Source organism: Cotesia typhae, unplaced genomic scaffold (genome assembly GCF_013202065.1).
Source record: "Cotesia typhae breed Kobodo isofemale line unplaced genomic scaffold, CoteBio_Ctyphae scaffold_152, whole genome shotgun sequence".
NCBI classification, from domain to species: domain Eukaryota; kingdom Metazoa; phylum Arthropoda; class Insecta; order Hymenoptera; family Braconidae; genus Cotesia; species Cotesia typhae.
The window spans coordinates 11,470,900-11,490,714 of record NW_027423776.1 but is presented as its reverse complement, the minus strand read 5'-3'; the positions used below and the strand labels follow the sequence as shown (position 1 = coordinate 11,490,714).

The following is a 19,815-nucleotide window of genomic DNA, read 5'->3' as shown; positions in this document are numbered from 1 at the left end:
TTACTAAAAATACTCTCGCCCTTTGTCTATTCCGCGAACCCCGAATGAATAATTACTATATATTATCTATTGTATTCTGCGTTAAAAAATACCACCCCTCCGAGGCATCAACTTTTCAACCCTTCCAAGTTTTAAATAGTAATATGCATTATTAATTCATAACCCTGCTGCAAGAATCAACGCCTGACCGTCTCGGAAATTTAATAATAAATATCAACTCAAGCCGGCGTTTTGTTCATCAACCACTAGTATGAAACTAGGTACCAAAAGACTTGGATCTGAAAATGAAGGGTTTAAAGTCACTCCAGAAGCCGCTGTGTCCTTCACAAGAGTCACCGTCTGGTTGACTTGCATCTGGGCGCCAACGGGAAGACTCAATTTGATACTCTTCGAAGCTTTTCTCTGGTTTTCTATTTTTTTGTCTCTGGGACTCCTTCTCCCGCTGATAGTATCTGTGATAAAATTCATCGATAATACCTTTGTGATTATGAAATCTTTCATCCTCATTTCGGGGATTATTAACTTTCTGGTCAAGGTTATTGTCTGCAGGATTTACCGGGATGAACTGCAGGTTTGAATTTAAATTTATTTTCAGTTTAATAATTTTTCAAATTACAAAACTTTTAATCAAACAGGAGCTTGGAGGGTCATTGAATGATTTTATAAGAAATGCAAGTTCAAATGACAAACTGTACTTACAAAAATACATAGACAAGTGCTGGATTTTCCACGGATATATGACGTGCAGCTACTACTTGACGACAACCGCGGTGTTGATGGGACCCCTGGTATTACCCGAAAAATTTCCCAGTGACGCTGTTTACCCGTTTTCTGTGGACCACCCTGTAGTTGATACGATTGTTTATGCACATCAGTGCATTGTTGGGTACCAATGCTCCGCTGGAATGGCTCTGGACTGTCAAGCTGCTTTGTTTCTCTGGTATTTGAGTGCGAAATTTGAAATACTTATCTCAAAAATAGACAGCTTAAGATCTGTAAATGAAATGCAGGATTTTATTAGAACACATCAGGAAATCCTACGGTTCATATTTAATATTTTCAATTTATACTTATTTATTCTGTTAATGATTAAAAAATATAGAAAACAATTTTTTTATAGGTTTGCTAAGCAGGTTGTTCGGCCAATTAGACTTATTGTTCTTACCACAGTGACTATGACAAAAGTTGGGATAATTTTTGGAGCTATTGTTCTTATTTCGGATGAACCAATTACTGTCAAAATTCAGTTTGCTATATTGGTCGTCAGCGCGATAATAAATATTTATGTTTGCACTTGGGCCGCTGATAATTTGCTAACTGTAGTAAGAAATATCTATATTAAAATCTACCTAAATTATAAGATTAAAATAAATTTTTTAATTTAAAAAAAAAAAAAAAATAATTCAAACTTATACTGTTAAAAATTGTTCCAAAATTAAGTAAAAAAATTTTTATTAATAATTTAAAAGATGATATAAAGAAAATTACTTACAGTCAAGTGAATCAGTCTCAAAAAAAATCTTCAGCACAACAGCAATGCACCCACCGGTCATAAGAAAGCTCTGGCTGTCAGTAATCCACAGAACGCAAAAGCCAATAACGATAAACATTCCAGGTTTTCTAGAGACCCTCTCCAACGAGTTCTACACAAACGTAATTATCATCAAAAAGAAATAAAAATTATAAAGATAGATATGGAACAATATATTTAATGACCAATAATTGTTTTAGTTTCTTTCAACAGCGTTTTCCTACTTTGCGGCAATGCACGCAGTAGTAAGTCAATAGAAAAAAAGCTAATTAACAATTCCGCTTGATGTCTTTAGCGCTAACGAGCAATTATAAGCTACTTAAGTATTCCTTTGATCCATTTCTGATGGCTAGTCGATTTTAACCGCTATCAAACAGCCAATCAATTAGAATGAATAATAAATCCCCCGTTTTAATTCATCGAACGCAATAAAAGTTAATTACGTCTCTACTTTATAGCTTTGATGTTCTTTGTGTAGTCTAGTGCAGAACAAAGCCCTGTACCTTTATTTATCGAACAACTATATTTGAATTTGAAATAAGAGAACAATGTACGTTGAGCCGGCGACTGTAGTCCACATTCTGTCAATTCTCGGCAGACTGACGTCGACTTGGCCTCCGGATCCAAAAATCACCAGAGTATCAAAGTCAGCAAGAGAATTTCTATGGGGCATTTTCTTTTTGAACGTCATCGCACTTCTTGTTCCGCTGATGTTGTGCGCGTACTTCAACAGGAAGGAAATTATTTCGATGATGAAGTCGCTGTCGGAATTGACGGCCTTGGGCGACGTCTTTTTCAATTTGCTGATCTGCAAAGTCCAGCGTCGTCAGTTGTATGTAAGTAATTTTGAATTTTTTTTAATTTTATTGAGAAACTTTTCTAATTATTTGGACAGATTTTGCTAACAGAAATATCAGACTACATAAAATTATCTAAAAGAAACGAAAAGGTGATTTTTCAAAAATATGTAAGCCGCTACTTTTCCTTCTGCGCTTTCGTGGGGCTCTCATATTTCCAAACGGCAATCGCGTTCTCCTGCGGCCCAATTTTTATGAAGCAAATTCTGCCAGCAGACACTTGGTACCCGTTTGACATTAAACCTTTCACGACAAGACACTACGTCATTTACATCCAGCAAATTTTGGCGATTTTGCAAACGGGGTTGGGAATTACTGTGGATTTTACAGTGGCGCTGTTGCTGAGCTACTCTTCAACGAGACTAGAAATTTTGTCACAGAAATTGGAAGAGGTTTCTTGCAATGAAGAACTCAAAATTTGCATTATTGAACATCAAAATTGCATACGGTAATTGCAAATTTTTTGAAAATACAAATTCATAATTTTGTAAATTTTTGAACTTCCAGGTTCGTAAAACAACTTTCGCAGTCAGTTAAGTACATTATTCTAAAAAGCAACGCAACAATGGCAATGGCGGTCATTTTTGGCGCGATTCCGCTCATCTATGCAAGTACACTTACAATAATTATAATTCCTCATCGAGTAATGAATCAAAATTTTTATTTGTTGTTTGGAATAGCGCCAACCTCTTCCAGTATTGTCGCAATTTATTCTAATGGTAGTCGGCGGATGTTTGAGACTGTATATTAGCGCTTGGCCAGCTGACGACTTGCGAGCGATGGTCAGTAGCTAAAAATTACAAAAATAATGAATTTTAATTTAGAAAACGTGTTTTAAGAGCGAAAAAGTTGCCTGGTCGATCTATAAGTCTTCGTGGATCGGGAAATCGATAGAAATGCAAAAATCTACGTTGACGATGATCCGCCGAGCCCAAAAACCTCTGGTGATATCAATCGTCGGTGTTCTTCCAGCTCTCACTCTCCAATTTTACGCAACAGTATGCCAAAAATAAGTTTCTAGCTGTATAAAAGCTTGAAGAATAATTAAAAATTTTTTTTCAGTTTCTGTCGAGTACTCTCTCGTACTTCATGACTCTGCGCGCTGTACTTGGAGAATAATTTTTTTGAGAATCTAGTCTAGTTTATAAAAATTATATTATTTTATTTATTTTAATGTAAAGTATCAAGAAATATATATTTTTAACTAAAGTATACTTAAAAAAAAAAAAAAAAATTCATATGTCAACTTGAATTTCTTCTTCTTCTTCTTCATCCGAGATTTCTGACTTTTGATTGGAATTTTTTTGGGAATCGTACTTTTGATTTTGGTGTTTTGGTAAGTTTTTTTGGGGATCAGATCCTTCTGGGATGATATTTTCACTTTCTTTGGTATGTCGCCACTTCATTCTTCTGTTTTGGAACCATACTTTCACCTGAACAGAGAAAAATTTATCAAAATCTTCTAAATTATAATTTTTTATATGACTTAATTCAATTTTTCATGGAAAAATAACTTATTAAATTTTTTTTAATAAAATATTTTCAATTAAAAAATTTAATTTAAATATTAATAATAATATTTTCAACTAAAATTAAGTTTTATTAATCAATATATTATTTATTAACGAAAATTTAATTTTTTTATAAAATTACTATCGATTAAAAAATAAAATAAAAAAATTTTTTTGACTTACTTGTGCATCAGTAAGCCCTAAAGTAGCTGCTAATTGCCGTCTGTCAGGTTTAGTAATGTATTTTTGCAACGAAAATCTCTTCTCTAATCCTTTTCGCTGCAAAGCGCTGAAGACGGCCCTCGACCAGGACCTTTTTCTTCTCGAGCCGCTCTCTGTATTATTTGTCGTCGTCATAGAAGAGACGGGAACTAAAAAAACACCACAAATATTAAAATTTATTGCAAAATCATAACTAATGATTGGAATTACTCAAAGATAAAAGAACGAAAGCGTTCAAAAGATTTCGTCGGGTCATACTCTGTCTGTACTTGCCCGAGATTTACAACCTTAAAGTATACAACATGTGTCGTGACCTAAACAAGCTCCCGTTTTATTACCCGCAGACAAATTTTACTAATCGTGTAAATTACCAAGTTTATTGCCGTGTATTTACGTCTCGCGGTTGCTATTTATTTATTTAATCAATTGTTAATATTAATTATCCCATTTTTTTTTTGTCAGTGCTTTTTGACTTTGACGGATAATGGATTTTTGACAAATCATCGACTCTAGAGAATGTTTACACAGCGGGTAAATCATCCGAGGCACTTAGGATACCGTTTAAACATAGACAGGAAACGCAAGAATACACTAAAGTATAAATATTATCGTCTCTATTGCAGGTTTGTTATAGATATTCAGGGAAACAAGACTGCTCTCCATATGGTACTAGTCATTTATTATGTAACTTAACACTTGACATTATTATTTTTGGTAATTATTCCGTCATTTGTGATTAACATTGTTGTACTAAGAAACTTAGAATTGTTTTTTTTTGTAATTAAGAAATTAATTAAACCCAAAAATATCTCATTATTGTGTTTAAAAATATTATTTTTAATTATAAAGACCATAAAAATTTTAATATTTTGTTAAATAAATTTTTTTTCACATTATTTAAATTAAAAAAAATTTTTTTTATCAAAAAACTCCATAAGCTTGTAATTTAAAATTGTTTTTAGGTCCTAAACCTTTTAAAATTTTTATATTTTATTAAATAAATTTTTTATCATTGTAATTATATTTTAAATAATTATAGCTTTGAAAAAAATTTATGAATAATTTTTATCAAACAAATTAATTATTTATTTAAATAAAAAATAAATTTATGCCCAAAAAAAAAAAATTATTAAGACCATTAATATTTCTTATTAATTTTTTTTAGCAAAGTGTAAGATAATTATTAATAAAAAAAAAGTGAATAATTTGTGGATAATTACCTCGAGGAATGGGCCTCAAAGGAGCAGGCCGACAGATACTTTGATATTTCTCAATAACACTGGTATAATTCGGCGCACAAAGCGACTCAGAAGTGAAATTACAAAAAGTCATGCACTTGTTACACCCACCAATGCAAGGACACTCTTGGCTGGAGTAGTTTCCGAACAACTTAATAGTCACTTTGGGAATGGGAAGAGTTTTGTTGCAAAAGTCAGAGGATAAAATTCTCTCCACTCCGAATTTTAGTTTAGAAGATTCGTCACTGTACTCCATCTTTAAATTTATTAATATTGACAAGAATTGACAATTAAAGATTGAGGAAATCGGAAGACATTGTAACAAAGTGCGTATTTTTTCCTCAGAGGAATAAATTAATCTGGTAGACTGTCGAGATTCCGGGGAAGTTTACGTAAAACAAAAATCGTCATTTAGTAGCAGACAGTGAAATCCCGCTGATTTGCCACTAAAACTAAACGGAGGCGTGGCTTATTTTAAAATAAAATCCGTGGGTACTGAGATAATCATCCGGAAGCTGAGAAAATAAATATTGGTTATATATATATATTAAACAATCTTAAGTAGATTATACTGCATCTTTATTTGTTTATCTTCATTTTCATTCTCCTCATTCTCATTCTCATCTTCATTCTTATGCTGTCATTTTAAATTTCATTACATTTTTTACATTAATAAAATAATTGCATTAAATTGTTTTAATTACATTTCTATCGATAGCGCTGTAATTTTTGTTAATTAAAAAATTTTTTTGATTTTTTGTCAATATATAAAAAAATAAGCTTTAAATTATTATTATTATTATTTATTAAAAAAATAATTTAAATTTTAGAGCGATAAATTGAACATCTAAAAATAATTTTTAGATAATTTAATTTAAATTTTTGTAAGTCATAAAAATAATTAATTACAAGTAGATAAACGAAAATAAAAAGGCGAGTAAATTTGATAAAATTCATCGGCATACGCCATATGGTTATCCTCAGATCCCTAAAGCGTTGTATACAGACACTTAAATGTTTATTTGGGAAAGCATATTCGAAGCTTTATACCACCTACATGTCGAGAATATTCCTCGTAGTTTGTGTATACACATCCCGTTAGTTTATCCACACGCATCTACCACACAAACACCGGGCGCACACCCACACACGCTCTTATTAGATTTTATTTGATTTCAGAACAGTTAATGATCGAGAAAAGTTCAATTGCCAGTTTACATTGACAGCCTCAATAAATAATACAATAAAAATATAACTAAATATCTATCAATAGTGTTTTGGCTTGGAGTAAAATGCGAACTCCTCCGAGAGCATTATCATCCCGCGGTAGAATTTGTCATTGTTGAAGTCATTCTCCATTGGGTCTATTCCAAACACGTCACGCTTCGGTCTCGTGAATTTTTGCAGATTCTGAAAAGTTCCATCTTTTATTTATAAAAATTAAAATAAAAAAAAAAAAAATTATGAAGGTACTTACCGATAAAACGATTACATTTCCGGGAGTACCCGAATTTCTTTTCAAAGAAGTGATGATCAAAGTGAGTAAGTACCCGCCGAAGGCGAGAAATGACAAAGTTGTTAGAGAAAATTGGAATATTTTAGAAATCTTACTCTCCTCGCCTTTTTCATCCCACCCGCCATGTCTGCGCAATTTGTTGCCGATTTTTTTCTGAGGCAATTTGTAGGCTAGGGGAACTGTTCTTCCTTCTAAACCATTCTCCTCTTCTTCCTCTTCTAAATATTCATCGTCTTAAATTTTTTTTTAATAAAAAAATTTTTTAATTAAATAAAATAAACTCAATAACTTTTTTATTGAAATTTTTCTAACTAAAAAATTAATATAATTTTTTTAAGCCTTCTTTTTTTATAAATTTGAATTAAAAAAAATTATTTGAGTGCAAAAAGTTTAATTAAATTAATAATTTTCATGAATAAAAAATTCTACTGACCGATTTCGCCAAAGCTGGATCGTATTTTCAAAAGTTTATCCATTGGAAGCTCGCTCAAGCTTTGCACTTCATCGTAGTAAAGCTCCAGCAGCCCAAAGGGCAGCAAAGTGATCACCAAAGTGCAAATAAATATCAAATTACACTTAGAGAAGAGAATCATCTCTGATATATTAAATCTTTCGCAGTTAAAACGCAACTGTGTAATTTTCAAGAGTTCTACAATACTTATTTATGGTTGAGCGCCGGTGCGAAACTTGTGACACTTTCAGCAAAGGAAGTAAGTCGCTTAATTACCAGGTCCCGCTAGCCCAGAAGTTCATACAAGTTTAAGATACCCAGGAGAGATGACTGCTCTCAAAATATTCATTTTGGTCGGTCTAATTTCCGCGATAAATTGCGAAGAAGGTAAATTTGAGCAAAGTTGTTTTTGTTTGTAATTAATTTGTCAAATTTTGAACAGGATTTTTTGATAAGTTAAAAAGTGGGCTGCAAAGCATGAGGAATTACTTGGAAACGGTGAAAGAAGTCGCGGACTTGGTCTCTGACAGCTTGAAGAAGCAGCCCGATCGTAAAAAAGGCGATGAGAGTCCGCAAGAGGACTCCGGAGACCGGAGCGCCGGGTTTAGAGGCCTGGCGTCGGTTTTTTTTCGACTTCTGGGCTTAGACTCGCCGAAAATAGCCGCGATAACTGTCAACTCTGCTATTTTTCTTGCGCAAGTGGTAAGTAATTATTTTTTTTAATGTAAAGGATAAATTTTTTTTCAAATTTTCCTTTTTTTGAACAGATCGCGTCGTTTTTTGAAGTCAAATCTTCGAGGGACGAGTCTGACGACTTCGAATTCGATGTTTTGAAATCCATTGTCGATTCTACGGACGACAAGGTAATTTTTTCAATCATTATATATATATATATATATATTTTTTTTTTTTTTTTTTTTTTTTTTTTTTTCATTTAAAATGCTTTTAATTTTGGAATTCAGGTCCAAAATTTACTGAAGCAAGCCCAGAGTCCAGAACTTCCGCGGAAAATAACGGAGCAGCTAGATGGGATGGATTTATCATGTGTGAAGCTTTTGATCTGCAAAATGACCCCGTTTATTTTAAAAGCTCAAGCTTCTTTGAAGAGCGAGTCAAATAATGGTTCAAGAAAAACTATTTTCACTTCTTGGCTGCCGACTAAAGAGGAGTTTGAAGATAATTCGGAGAATTGCGAGCAAGAACATAGAGACTGTCGAGTTTTTCCTAAAGAATTTGAATAGGATTGAGAGAAAATTTTTTTGAAAATTAAAATTTTTGAAAGTAATAAATAAATAACAAATAAAATACTAAGGAATTATATGTTTTATTTATTTGAAAATTTTTATCAGGTGAGTGAAGATATCACAAATAAAAATAACAAGGGAAGCACAATAACGACTTACTTTTAAATCTGTCGTGGGAGTATAATTTTTTTTTAACAATTATTTTAATTATCATTAATATTAACTTTTGATCGTTTTAATTTTAAGTAATCTACTGTCATACTTTTTTTTTTATCACATCAATTAATCATTTGGTTGTTGCATCAAGATTGAAATTCTAATAAAATTGCCCGTAAAGTCACATTAATTACAAATCGTTCAAAGTTAATTAATATCTCATATCGCGTGTTACTTTGGCATATATATGGATAAAAAATGTAATTATATATATTTATAAAATGATAAAACAAAGGTACTATAAATTTTTTTTTTTTTTTTTTTTTCATAAAAATTACTTTCTCTTTCCTGTACAACATCCACTATTTACAAATTACGCAAATAAATTTACAAGGACAACCAAAAAGTTATCTAAAATATATAATATATTAATATATAAATTGATTGGTTGTAATTTATCAACATCAATAATAAATTATCAATTATCAATTATTTATCAATTAGGAGAGTAATAAATTCCTACCAATTAATTATGGTGTCTACTGTGATAGTATTAATATCAATCGTTAATAGAGTCGTTAAAAAATAAAAATTCTGATAGTTATAGAGTGGCCTGTCCGGTGCTGATTAAATCTGTGGTCTCGACACGCGCCTGCCTCAACCAGTCCCGCATGTTTCGCGTCCGCTCAATCAAGTTAGACCCGCGGTCAACTGTTCCGACACTCGTCGTGAATCCACTATTTGGTCCGTATTGAGCAATTATATTCTGCGTTGTCGTCGGCGGGTGAGCTGTCAACTGTGACAAAATATTTGATTGAATATTCGGAGTTCCGAAACCTGAAACATTTTTAGATGGCAATAGTAATTTATTTTATTTTTTTTTTAATTTTATTACACAGCCAATTTTTATTTCAGAACTTATATTTGTATGTAAAAAAAATTCCTGTCAAAAATTTTTAAAAAACTATATAAAGACATAAAAAAAAAAATTTTTTTTTAAATTGTCAATCATATACCTTGAATATTATTTGATTGAGTTGTAAGATGCTGAAAAGGAAACCATCTAGTGTCAGAACCGACCAAATTAGGAGGCGGTGGTACATTATTACCCCTGCGCTTATTAAGAACATTCCAAATTTCCCGAATTTCCGAATTTAAATTCTCAAGACTGGCAATTATTTCCGTGGACTCTTGGTAGTAGTCGGGTTTGTCTGTAAAAATTGAATCACTAAAATTAATAAAACCCCAAAAAAAAAAAAAGAGGTATGCAAATTATAAAATAAAAATACCCAAATCAGTAGAAGAAAAGCCACTGCTAGCGCTGGAGATATCACTAAGAGTCAATTCATCGCTTTTAATTGGGCTGATATCATTTTCATTTTTCTTGGCGTTGGCAACGCGTTCTAATGACTGCTCGAGATGCTTAAGATGAATAACCTTTTCACCAAGAAGGCTCTTGGTACGATGGAGACTGACCTCCATATCCGAAAGCTCTCGTTCCTCCTAGAAGCACTTGAATTAGCCAGGCACTGAAACGCAAATAAAAACAAGAAAACATACTTGAACGAGCTGCTCCAAAGTGGCTCGAGCACTGCGCTCTTTCCAGGCTTTCTGCACTCCCTGGAAGATGTTCTTCTGGGCTCTCAAGGTTTCTCTGGCGCGCTTTACGGAGTCCCTCTCGACGTGGATCCGGTGTCTGAAGAACTCGAGCTCCGACGAAGTGTTGACCGGGACTGGAACCGAAATAAATTCAATAAGCCGGAGCTCTTTGGAGGGAAATCAACACGCAGACTATACCTTTATCTTGAAAAGGGTATCTCAACGTATAAGCATTTTCATTAGTAGGTAATTGATCACCTAGGTCTTCTAATTTCTCCAGCTGCTTCCGGATATTTTCCACGGGATTGTCCGCGATATTGTTGTTGTTTAGCGGGAGTTTCGTCGGAGTCTTTTTCGCGTGGCTCTTTTTCTTCTGGAGGATGTTCGAGTTCATAGTCTCGCTGGCGGTGGTGGTGTCGTCTGACTCGAACTTAGCGCTTCTAGAGTCCCCATGGCTGAACCTCTGAAAGGATTGCTGGCTCTCGGAGTTGTCTGCGGTGTTTTGATTCTGATTCTGGTTCACCTCCGGCTTCGAGCTCGAGCTCACGTTTTTCGATGATGTTCTACTAATACGAATTAAGGCCTATAGCCAAATATTAAGGCGCATTACATGAAGGTGAAACCCGTACCTCAGCGGCTCTAAATAAGCCAATAATAATCCCGTGGGAAAATTTTTTTTTTAGAGCTTGATCTTACCTGATAGGGACAATTGTTCAAATTGCGCCATATCAGGATAGATTATGATTTAATAATTGTATTTAGATTTATTAGAAAATTTTTTCACGAGATATTAATAATAAAAATTTAATTGCCGTAAGATACGTAAAAAATGGTGATGCTTAAAAGTAATTATAAAAACTAGTGACTCACTTTTGAGTCAGAGACTCGGTTCTCTCGGTCCTTGTCCTAGTGGAGCCTGATTTCTCTGTTTCGGAAACGGTAGTATGCCCTTCTTTGCGTTTACTTCTCTTTTCTACAGCCAAACGTACGTCATTTTTCAACTTCAAGTACTTATCCTTCAAAGTTTTGTACTTGTCCTCCAAAATCCGCTTCTCACACCGAATTTTGTCGTAGTCAGCGGAATCCTGTCTAGTAGCACGATCGGAGATCTTTTTGGTCTCCTTATCGATTTCCCGGGACAGGTCAGATCTAATTTCGTCTAGCTTCTGCTTGAAGACCTTCCGAGCCATGTTTTCCTGAAAAAAAAAAACGAGTCAATAACCCCCTAAGATACAACAAAAAATCGAAACTTACCTCAACGCGATAATCCCGGGAAATTTCAGCCAAGCGCTTTTCATGTTCTTCGGTAATCTTGGTCATCTTCTCCCTTTGCTCGGCCCTGAGCTTTTTTCTCAAATCGTCAAACTCCTTCTCCAAGTCCTTCTTCATATCTTCAATCTTGAGATTCTGCTTCTGCGCCAAATCATGTTCAGCCATCTTGAGATTCTTTTCTTCGTCCATCGTCTTGTCGTACTCGTTCTCCATCTTCTCAATTTCATGATTCCTAAGCTCTAGCATCTCCTGCTTCTTCTCATCCAGCTCGTTCTTCAGCTTCACGAAAATCTCCTGTCTTTCCTTCTCATAGCAAGCCTCCAATTCACTTCTGACCTTCTCCAAATTCTTCCTCCTGGTCTCGTCCATTTCAGCGACTAAGTTATTGATCTCCTTCTGCTCCTTCAGCAGCAGCTGGCTCTTAAACTCCTCGAGCTTTCCCTCCATGAGCTTCTCCATCTGCGAGCGCTGCTCAAGAAAGCTTGCCTCCATTTCCTTCCGCGTCTTCTCGACTCTTTCCTCAAGTTCTCTCTTCAATCCAAGAATTTCTCTCTCGTGTTTCCTTGTAATGGCACTTTTCACATCGTCGTCTTTCCTTTTGTTCCTCTCCTTTTCTTTGTTCACCCCCTCGAGGTCCAACCTCAGTTTCTTAAGATGAGCTTCTGTTTCCAGGGATCTGGAATCGTCCTTAGCGGTCCTCGGCGTACTGTCTGTATCGCTTTTGGAGAACAGGTCAATGTTTTTTATGTTTGTAAATTTGTTTGTCGGCAGGTCGTCCAAGTCTTCCTTCAACTGGCTCAAGTGTTCAGACTCTGATACTTCCTGAACTAGAAAACGGTTGCCAACTATTTTTGATCCTAGGCTAGATGATTTCGTTTTAGGCTCCTTGGCACCCAGTTTATCATCTAGAGCGTCGTCTTTGGACTCTGATTTTGGCTCTGAGACTTCAGAATCCCAATCCTCGTCCTCAGATCCCGAGTAAATGAATTTTATGTCATCCAAATTGTCTTTTTCTAGGTCAAAGCGTACACTTTTTCGCTCTTCCTCTGTATGTCGATCATCTGGAAGAAAAATAATTTATAATCATAATATTTACAAAGAATAAGGCTTAGAGACATTAAATTCCTGTGAAAAATTTTTCTAATACATACCAAAAAATTTATGAACAACAGATATGGTCAATTTTATTATTAGAAAATTTTTTTCACAGTTTATTTATAAATTGTATCGAAACTTTAGCAATTCAAAAGATTTAAAAAAAAAAATCTCATACAATTAAAGATAAATTTATCGGCCTATAAAGTAACTAAAGAATTGAGCAGTAATATGCCTTTGTTGTCAAGTTAAAAAACACAATAAGAGTACCTTGAAAAGAACAAGTGCTATTATCCAAAATCTAGGACATTTTTAGCAGAAATATCATCGGACTCACCATCTTCAGGCGGCTTCTCACGTAGAATAGACTTTGGTCTCTCGAGACTGAGGCTGTTGATCTGAAAATCCTCAAACCTGGCGGCCTCGTGACTGGGAGTGTTATCGCGGCTCCTGTTGCTCTTGAGAAACATAGAGCCGCCGCCAGTGAGAGTGAGCTCCTTCTGACGACTCATGATCTGGCTGGGATGCTTCTCCTTATCAAACCTGTCGCCCTTGCCGTCGTTCTTGGTCAGCGAGCTGGCGCTGAGCTTGTCGATGTCGATAACGTTCTCCTCGGAGCTGAACTTACTTGACAGCTGCTCCCAGTCCTTCTCGTACCTGGGGCTCATTGACTCTGAGCGCTTGACGATTTCCCTGAGATTGAGCTCCCCCTCGGGGCTCAGCAGCTTCGGGGACTCGTAGAACCTCGGGTCCTGGTACTGGAGGTTTGTGTAGTCCTTGGCGGAGCGGTCGGTCAATCTGGCCTCGCTGGTGGACCTTCTGTGGTCCTTGCGCTTCCCCATGTCACTCACGGACTTCCTGAGGGGCGCCAGCTTCGTGGGGATTTTCGTCGGGGGGAGCTTTGACAGGGGAGGCTCCTTGGGGATCGCCGCCTCCTCGTGGGACTCCAGGTCCTTGGCGAATGTTTTCGAGTCATCGTCTGTGGGCGACCGGTTGTCAATTCAATTCGGTTTTATCTCTAAACACATCCTCTGACGGATCCAATTACAGAAAATAGGTCACTTGTTTAATTAATTGATCAGATTATTTTATTAATTCAATTTGTCGTTAATTGATCTTTCGATATTTAAAATCTGGATAATTGGATCCGTTAGAATGACTTACATATAATTATTTTGGAGATTAAATTGGGCCAAAAAAATTTTTTTTTTAAATTTAAATTCTTAAAATTAATATCAAAAGCTTGATTTTTTTTTAAACGAATTTTTTTATGAAAACTTCAAAAAAATTTTAAACAATATTTAAAAAAAAAAAAAAAAAACATTAAATGATCTACAAAAAAGATCTCTTAATATTTTTTAATAAATTAATTTATTCAGGATTGCAAATAAACTCTTAATTTTTTTACTTTTTATCCATTTTGAAAATTTTTTGTTTATGCTATTATTTATACAAAATTTAATTAAAAAAAATAATAACCAATTTTTATGGCCCAGTCTATTGACCAAATATGCTTCATATGTAATTTAATATGCATCAAGGTGCCACATGCCGTACAATAAAACCATGAACTTGTAACAAGTAATGAATAAGAAAATTATTAATATTTAATCATGCTATCTTAATATGATTTATCTAAACAAGATAAGAGCAGTACCAAGACTCTGCTGTCGGCTCTGGGAAGCTCTCGCCGCCTTGACGAGCTCCTTGTACTTTCCATCGAGGGGATGTTCCCAGGTGGTGGTCCCCGACGAGGCCTCGTAGTAGTACCAGCTCTCGAAGATCTCGTGGAAGCAAGGGGTCCAGCCTTTCGGCAAGGGTGCCATCAACCCTTCACGCGCAAGATCAAGGAGGTGTGGTTCCATTGTTGGGTTGATTCCAATACGCTTTGCGTAATCGATAATCTCTGCAACAAATCATCAATCTAAACTCCAGTAGATTTCTTCCCGTAAAAAAATCTTACGTTATTTAATTTAAGATTTTTCCTCTTTAAAAAAACTTTTAATATTTTTTTAAAATTGTAATTAATTTTTTATCATGGAAAATTTTGTAATTACAAAACTCGAAATTGGAGCAATTACATAGTTCATTATTTTAGATTTAACAAGCTAAAATAGAGCTCTGAAAATTGGTGTGAATAAAACGGAGATTAATTATTCGGTTCCATTTTCCGGCAGCTGAATAGCGATCATTAAAAATTCTATCAAGGCTAGTTTGACAGGTGCTCACGGGCATGAGGATATAGGCATGGGGGAGGGAAGGGGAAGGGGGGGGGGGTGCTAGCCAGGCCAGCTGTCTCAGGGTGAACTGTTCAAACATCGTTTATTTCAAATAAAAACTTTACTTTATTTTTATGTGCATAAAAATTTAAAAATTACTGACATAAATATTTTAAATAATAAATTTTATAAAAAGTATACTTAAAGTACTTGTAAATAATAAAACCCGTGAAATCAAGGGTCACAGCGACAGTATTTTGCCCGCAGTATAAACTTATTGATTTTCCTACCGCGACATAAGGTCGCACCGTTGCGTAGATATCGTTATGTAAATAAACAAACGAATTAACGACAGTTAATAAATAATTCAATTATTTTTTTATAAATGATATTATTTTTATAAAAAATGTTTGCAAGAAACAAAAAAAAAGTGAATTTTTTGACATTTAATATTTTTCTTAAATTTATGTGTTTGAAAATGGGAAAAGGATAATTTGTGAAAACTCACCCTCATTGGAAGGGTGCGAGGCCTCGTCAAAGACTTCGCGACAGACGATAGTCGCAGCACTGTCCTGAGAAATACTCATGGTTAAATAATAAAAAAAAAATAAATAAATAAATAAAACAAAATTCACAACCGAATTTTAAGTTTGCGAGGATTTTTGTCTGATTAAAGCTCGCGGATTTTCCGGAGGAAGAACTTGTAATTTATAGGAGGCTGTCATATTATCCGCGTATGTCTTCACTGCGCGAGCTAAACCCTGATACGGTCAATGTTTAATTCAACTTCAAATGGAAGGAGAACCGCAGCGGGAGCGCCGCAGCGGTAGAATAATAAACCACTGAAATTTGTTTTATCTGCGATCGCGCTAGCGGGTAAAGTCGGAACTTTTTTTGCTGGTACTTGGCAAGGGAATGAACAGGGATGATTGCCGAACGCAGCCTTAGCGGTGGGAAGTAAAGCGAGGGGTGAAATATTGTGGGGAGAAATCAAAAGATGGGGCTGAAAGTTTTGAAAAATTAAAAGTTAAAACGCAATAGGATATTTTAGGAATAAAATTGTTAAATTTGTCGGATCGAGAGGAAAATATTGAGTTGTTGTTATGGAATTTAAAATTTAGAAGGTGGAATAATAATGAGGCGTACGATAGTGATATTATTATTTAAATATAAATATGGAAGGTAGAATAGAAGCTTGGTCGTTATGTCAAGTTATATTATAAGGTTTAACGACTTGAAATTCTCGGCAACAGCGTGAACATGAAAATTAAATGATAATGATATCCTTCACTGTGAACATAAACCCTCTAAAGTTGACGTGAGAATAATTTGCGAGCTTTGACGCAGTCCTTTATTCTTTATTTTTCCCTTCTGGTAAATTATATTCCTCGTTAACTGATCCACGGGTAAGCATCGAATATATGTGTGTTATTTTATTTTATTATATTTTTTTGGTCCAGCTCTGTTAATTCTGTTTAAATTATTCTATAAATATTTCTTAGTCCGGAGTAATGGCGCATTCCTTCGTTTATTATAATTACTGCGCCATAGTTTTAGCACAATAATTCAATAGGCATAAACATTCGCGCTCCCAGCAATTTTATATTTATATTTTAATGTACACTTGGCATAAAAGCTCATTCTTGCTTTCTCTATTTTTATTATAATAATGATTTAGTTATATACAAATGCAGAAAATTTTAATGAAAAGCCTTTCTTCATAATCAAATTTACTCTCGTGATTTTATTTTTTTAATTCCACACTTTTTTTGTTTAATTATACTGGCATTTTCTTGACGGTGTAATTATTTATTTCATTTCATTTTAGTATTTAAAATTTTTTTTTATTTTAATGTAATTATTTTTTTACTTTAATTTACAGTCATTTTTAATAAATATATTTATTTAAATATTCTAAGAATTTAGAGTAAAATTTTTAATAATAATTTATTTAATTGGATAACATTTAATTTTTTCTAATCGCCGTTTCTAAGTTTATTAAATTAATTATTAGATTGATCAAAATTAATATGTTTTGAAGTAACTAATAAAAGTATTTTTTAATTTTATTAATTATTTTAAAATTAAACTTTTTTGTAAAATTAAAATATTTATTAATGAAAAAAATTTGATTTCTTTATTTTTAACAAAAAAAAAAAAAAAAAAAAAAATGATAAAATATAAAACGAAAGTTTACATTAAATTAATTAAATAACGATTGCTAATTTTTTAACAACATCAAATATAAAAAAAAATTTTTAATAAAAAAAAATTTTCAAAATAAATTTTCTTAGCTCTAGAATTTTTTTGTTTAATAAAATTGAACTTAATGTTAAAAAATAAATAAATAAATTAAAATTAAAAAAAAAAATTGAGTGCTAAATTAATTTATAAATCCAAAAAAGACTTCTTACTAAAAATTTATTCTCGAGCAATTTATAAAGCGTCGACTCGCGGAAATGAGATAAAATCGGGGACTATTTCGATAACAAACATCAAACTGACGTAACAGATTGAGCTTAATAGATGAACTTATTTATTTAATAAATAGAATAACCCAACAAAGAGCGTAAGAAGGTAACAAGTCTGTAAAAAATGAATATAAAAAAGAAAATCCGTTATAGTGGATCGCAGCGAGAGAAATAACACGTCCGTCGATAAACGTTTTGATGCTCCGGGACAATTCCATTGGTCGTTAAGCTCTCACTTGACTCGCCGGGGGTTCCCCTAATCAAAGTTAACAAAATTACTACGTTACCTTGTTAAATAAATGTGACACAGGACAGAGCTCGGCAAGGAGAGACGAAAACACGAGGGGTGGCCTGAAAATTTATTTCTAAAAGCGACCAGCGACCCACCCCTCGAAAGTGGGCCAACGAATGCTTTCACCAATGAAAATGGTGGCTTGTTAGGATTGTATAACACACATATGACAGCATGACAATACCAGAGAGTCTGCATACCCCAAATCGGCAGTATGTGTGCCATTTTGTTTAATAAAAAATCATTTTATTTTATTCTATTTGATTTTTCTATTCAGATAGACGTCACGTGTAATTACTGCACTGCCGCACGCATCATTACCTCCATTTATAACCTTTTTTTACATTTTTTCATTTTTTCATCCCGGTGTCAGAGGAAAATTAATTTCTTCGTCACAAAAATTCAATCCGTCTCTTCTCCGATAGGAAACAGGAGAAACATTTTTAATTATTCTTTTTCAGAGCTTGAGCTTAAGCTCTGCTGTTGTTGAAACCGATAATTATTGTGTAACTTATACCCGAGGACTACTGATTACTCTGATTTTTTTTTTTTTTTTTTACAGAAGAGATAAAGCCAGTTTATTTGTAAAATTTTGAGGCATTATTTTTATTTTTTCAAAGAAATAGTATTCAAATTTAAAGTTTTAAAGTAATTTTGTAAATTTTAAAATTATTTTATTTATTTATTAATTATAAAATACTTTAAATAAGATTTCAGAAAAAAAAAAAATTCATTTTAAAAGATTTTTCATTTCAGATCAAACAGAAAAATTTTTTAATTAGAATTTTCTATTTTGATGTAATATTATCAGTATTAAATTATTTACTCCAAAATAATTGAAAGAATTTGTTAAAAAAATTTGATAGCAATATTTTGTATACTTAAAAATTGATTTTATTAATTTTGTATTAAGTCTGGAAGACTTCTTAGTCTTAAATTTGAATAAAACATTATTACTTTTATTAAAAAATTAATTTTTTAAATGAAAATATAAAATATTTTCTTGATTTGGACTTAATAAATAATGTAATCATTAATTCAAAAATAATATACAGTTAAATTTTGCAATATAAATTATTTATCAATTATTAAATTAGTAAAACGATATTGAAATTTTCTTCAATATTAATTTGTACTGAATAATTCGTAAAAATAAAAAAATGGATTTCTTTTAAAACCCTTCTTATAAAAGAACATTGACAAAAAAAAATTCTTTGTAATTCATGGCAGACAAGAAATCCAAACAAGTAAAACAGAAAAAAAAGTAGTCGGAAGTCGGAAAAGCGCCATTACGTTGGATGAAATTCCGCAAACCACCGAATTACAAAAATTGCATAATCTGTAGATACTTTTTATTTAGCGGATTATACAGTAAATCCTCATTATAATTTTCATCTTTATCTCGGTCTGCATCTCACCCGGTCCCCGAGATTCAGATAACGGGTTTTACCTGAATGCTGCAATTTACTAAATTTGAATAATGAAATTGTCGAGTTTTAGTGCCTTAAAATTCAACCCTCAAGAAATACTCCGTCGGTATTTTTTGTCACTCTCGAGCTTTAATATATTTTATGTCACTTTGAGTTCTATTTCGCACAAAGCGGATAATAATAGACCAAAAATAACAAATAATAAACATCTAACCGCAGATGTCTTCCACTCAAGATCTAATCAGGACCTTCTATTCCGAGATGTTTCGTTCTGTTCAGCATATTAATAGTCAGATGAACTTCGAGATAGATTGACACGCGATCTACGATCTTTAGATACATATCGGCATCGCCGGTTGACACTAACGACTGCGTTAATATTATGTGAGCGTGACGTAATATCTTACGACCCATGGATAGGTTCGTTGGCCGGCACAAATTGCAATTGTTGTTGATAAATCAATTAAATTTATAATTATTACTCCTACTTAAGAATTTTTTATTTTTTTTTTTGTGATGAATTTTTTTATATTAAAAAAAAAAATTTACTTGATTTAAAAGAAAAATTCTTTAATCACATAGAATCTTATTTAAGTGAAGAACAATTATGTAGTTTAATAAATTTGAGGTGAAAGTTCTTTGGAATAATTTTTTTTTTTTTTTCATTTAAAAAAATTATTTTAATTAAAGAATAAAATTCTTGAAACAAAA

At 33.1% G+C, this 19,815-nt stretch overlaps 6 protein-coding genes across 8 annotated transcripts; 3 read left to right on the top strand and 3 right to left on the bottom strand.

Moving 5' to 3' along the window:
• Positions 1–38: 38 nt before the first annotated feature.
• Positions 39–2,080, top strand: LOC141536203 (uncharacterized). The gene is made up of 5 exons (XM_074256548.1): positions 39–571; positions 636–1,042; positions 1,121–1,322; positions 1,495–1,653; positions 1,732–2,080. Exons 1-5 carry the CDS (start codon positions 251–253, stop codon positions 1,786–1,788), a joined length of 1,146 nt encoding a protein of 381 aa, XP_074112649.1. The 5' UTR covers positions 39–250; the 3' UTR covers positions 1,789–2,080.
• Positions 2,080–3,591, top strand: LOC141536205 (odorant receptor 49b-like). The gene is made up of 6 exons (XM_074256551.1): positions 2,080–2,367; positions 2,427–2,836; positions 2,896–2,995; positions 3,069–3,170; positions 3,228–3,386; positions 3,451–3,591. The coding sequence occupies exons 1-6, from the start codon at positions 2,080–2,082 to the stop codon at positions 3,505–3,507; spliced, it is 1,116 nt and encodes a 371-aa protein (XP_074112652.1). The 3' UTR covers positions 3,508–3,591.
• LOC141536204 (homeobox protein DBX1-B) lies at positions 3,536–5,814 on the bottom strand. Its single transcript, XM_074256550.1, has 3 exons — positions 5,342–5,814; positions 4,083–4,270; positions 3,536–3,821 (listed from the first exon to the last, which is right to left on the bottom strand). Exons 1-3 carry the CDS (start codon positions 5,613–5,615, stop codon positions 3,624–3,626), a joined length of 660 nt encoding a protein of 219 aa, XP_074112651.1. The 5' UTR covers positions 5,616–5,814; the 3' UTR covers positions 3,536–3,623.
• A 392-nt stretch (positions 5,815–6,206) lies between these two features.
• On the bottom strand, positions 6,207–7,471 carry LOC141536199 (uncharacterized). Its single transcript, XM_074256541.1, has 3 exons — positions 7,309–7,471; positions 6,837–7,108; positions 6,207–6,769 (listed from the first exon to the last, which is right to left on the bottom strand). Exons 1-3 carry the CDS (start codon positions 7,466–7,468, stop codon positions 6,626–6,628), a joined length of 576 nt encoding a protein of 191 aa, XP_074112642.1. The 5' UTR covers positions 7,469–7,471; the 3' UTR covers positions 6,207–6,625.
• Positions 7,472–7,483: 12 nt separating this feature from the next.
• Positions 7,484–8,841, top strand: LOC141536198 (uncharacterized). The gene is made up of 4 exons (XM_074256540.1): positions 7,484–7,713; positions 7,769–8,028; positions 8,094–8,189; positions 8,289–8,841. Exons 1-4 carry the CDS (start codon positions 7,653–7,655, stop codon positions 8,565–8,567), a joined length of 696 nt encoding a protein of 231 aa, XP_074112641.1. The 5' UTR covers positions 7,484–7,652; the 3' UTR covers positions 8,568–8,841.
• Positions 8,632–15,650, bottom strand: Cep164 (centrosomal protein 164). 3 transcript variants are annotated; one of them, XM_074256537.1, is made up of 10 exons: positions 15,420–15,650; positions 14,350–14,598; positions 13,030–13,671; positions 11,580–12,658; positions 11,196–11,521; positions 10,524–10,891; positions 10,287–10,459; positions 10,016–10,229; positions 9,743–9,937; positions 8,632–9,563 (listed from the first exon to the last, which is right to left on the bottom strand). In XM_074256537.1, exons 1-10 carry the CDS (start codon positions 15,496–15,498, stop codon positions 9,328–9,330), a joined length of 3,561 nt encoding a protein of 1,186 aa, XP_074112638.1. In that variant the 5' UTR covers positions 15,499–15,650; the 3' UTR covers positions 8,632–9,327. The 3 variants fall into 3 exon arrangements, with proteins under 3 accessions (XP_074112638.1, XP_074112640.1, XP_074112639.1); XM_074256539.1 differs by having other exon boundaries at positions 10,584–10,891; XM_074256538.1 differs by having other exon boundaries at positions 10,524–10,888.
• Positions 15,651–19,815: the final 4,165 nt, after the last annotated feature.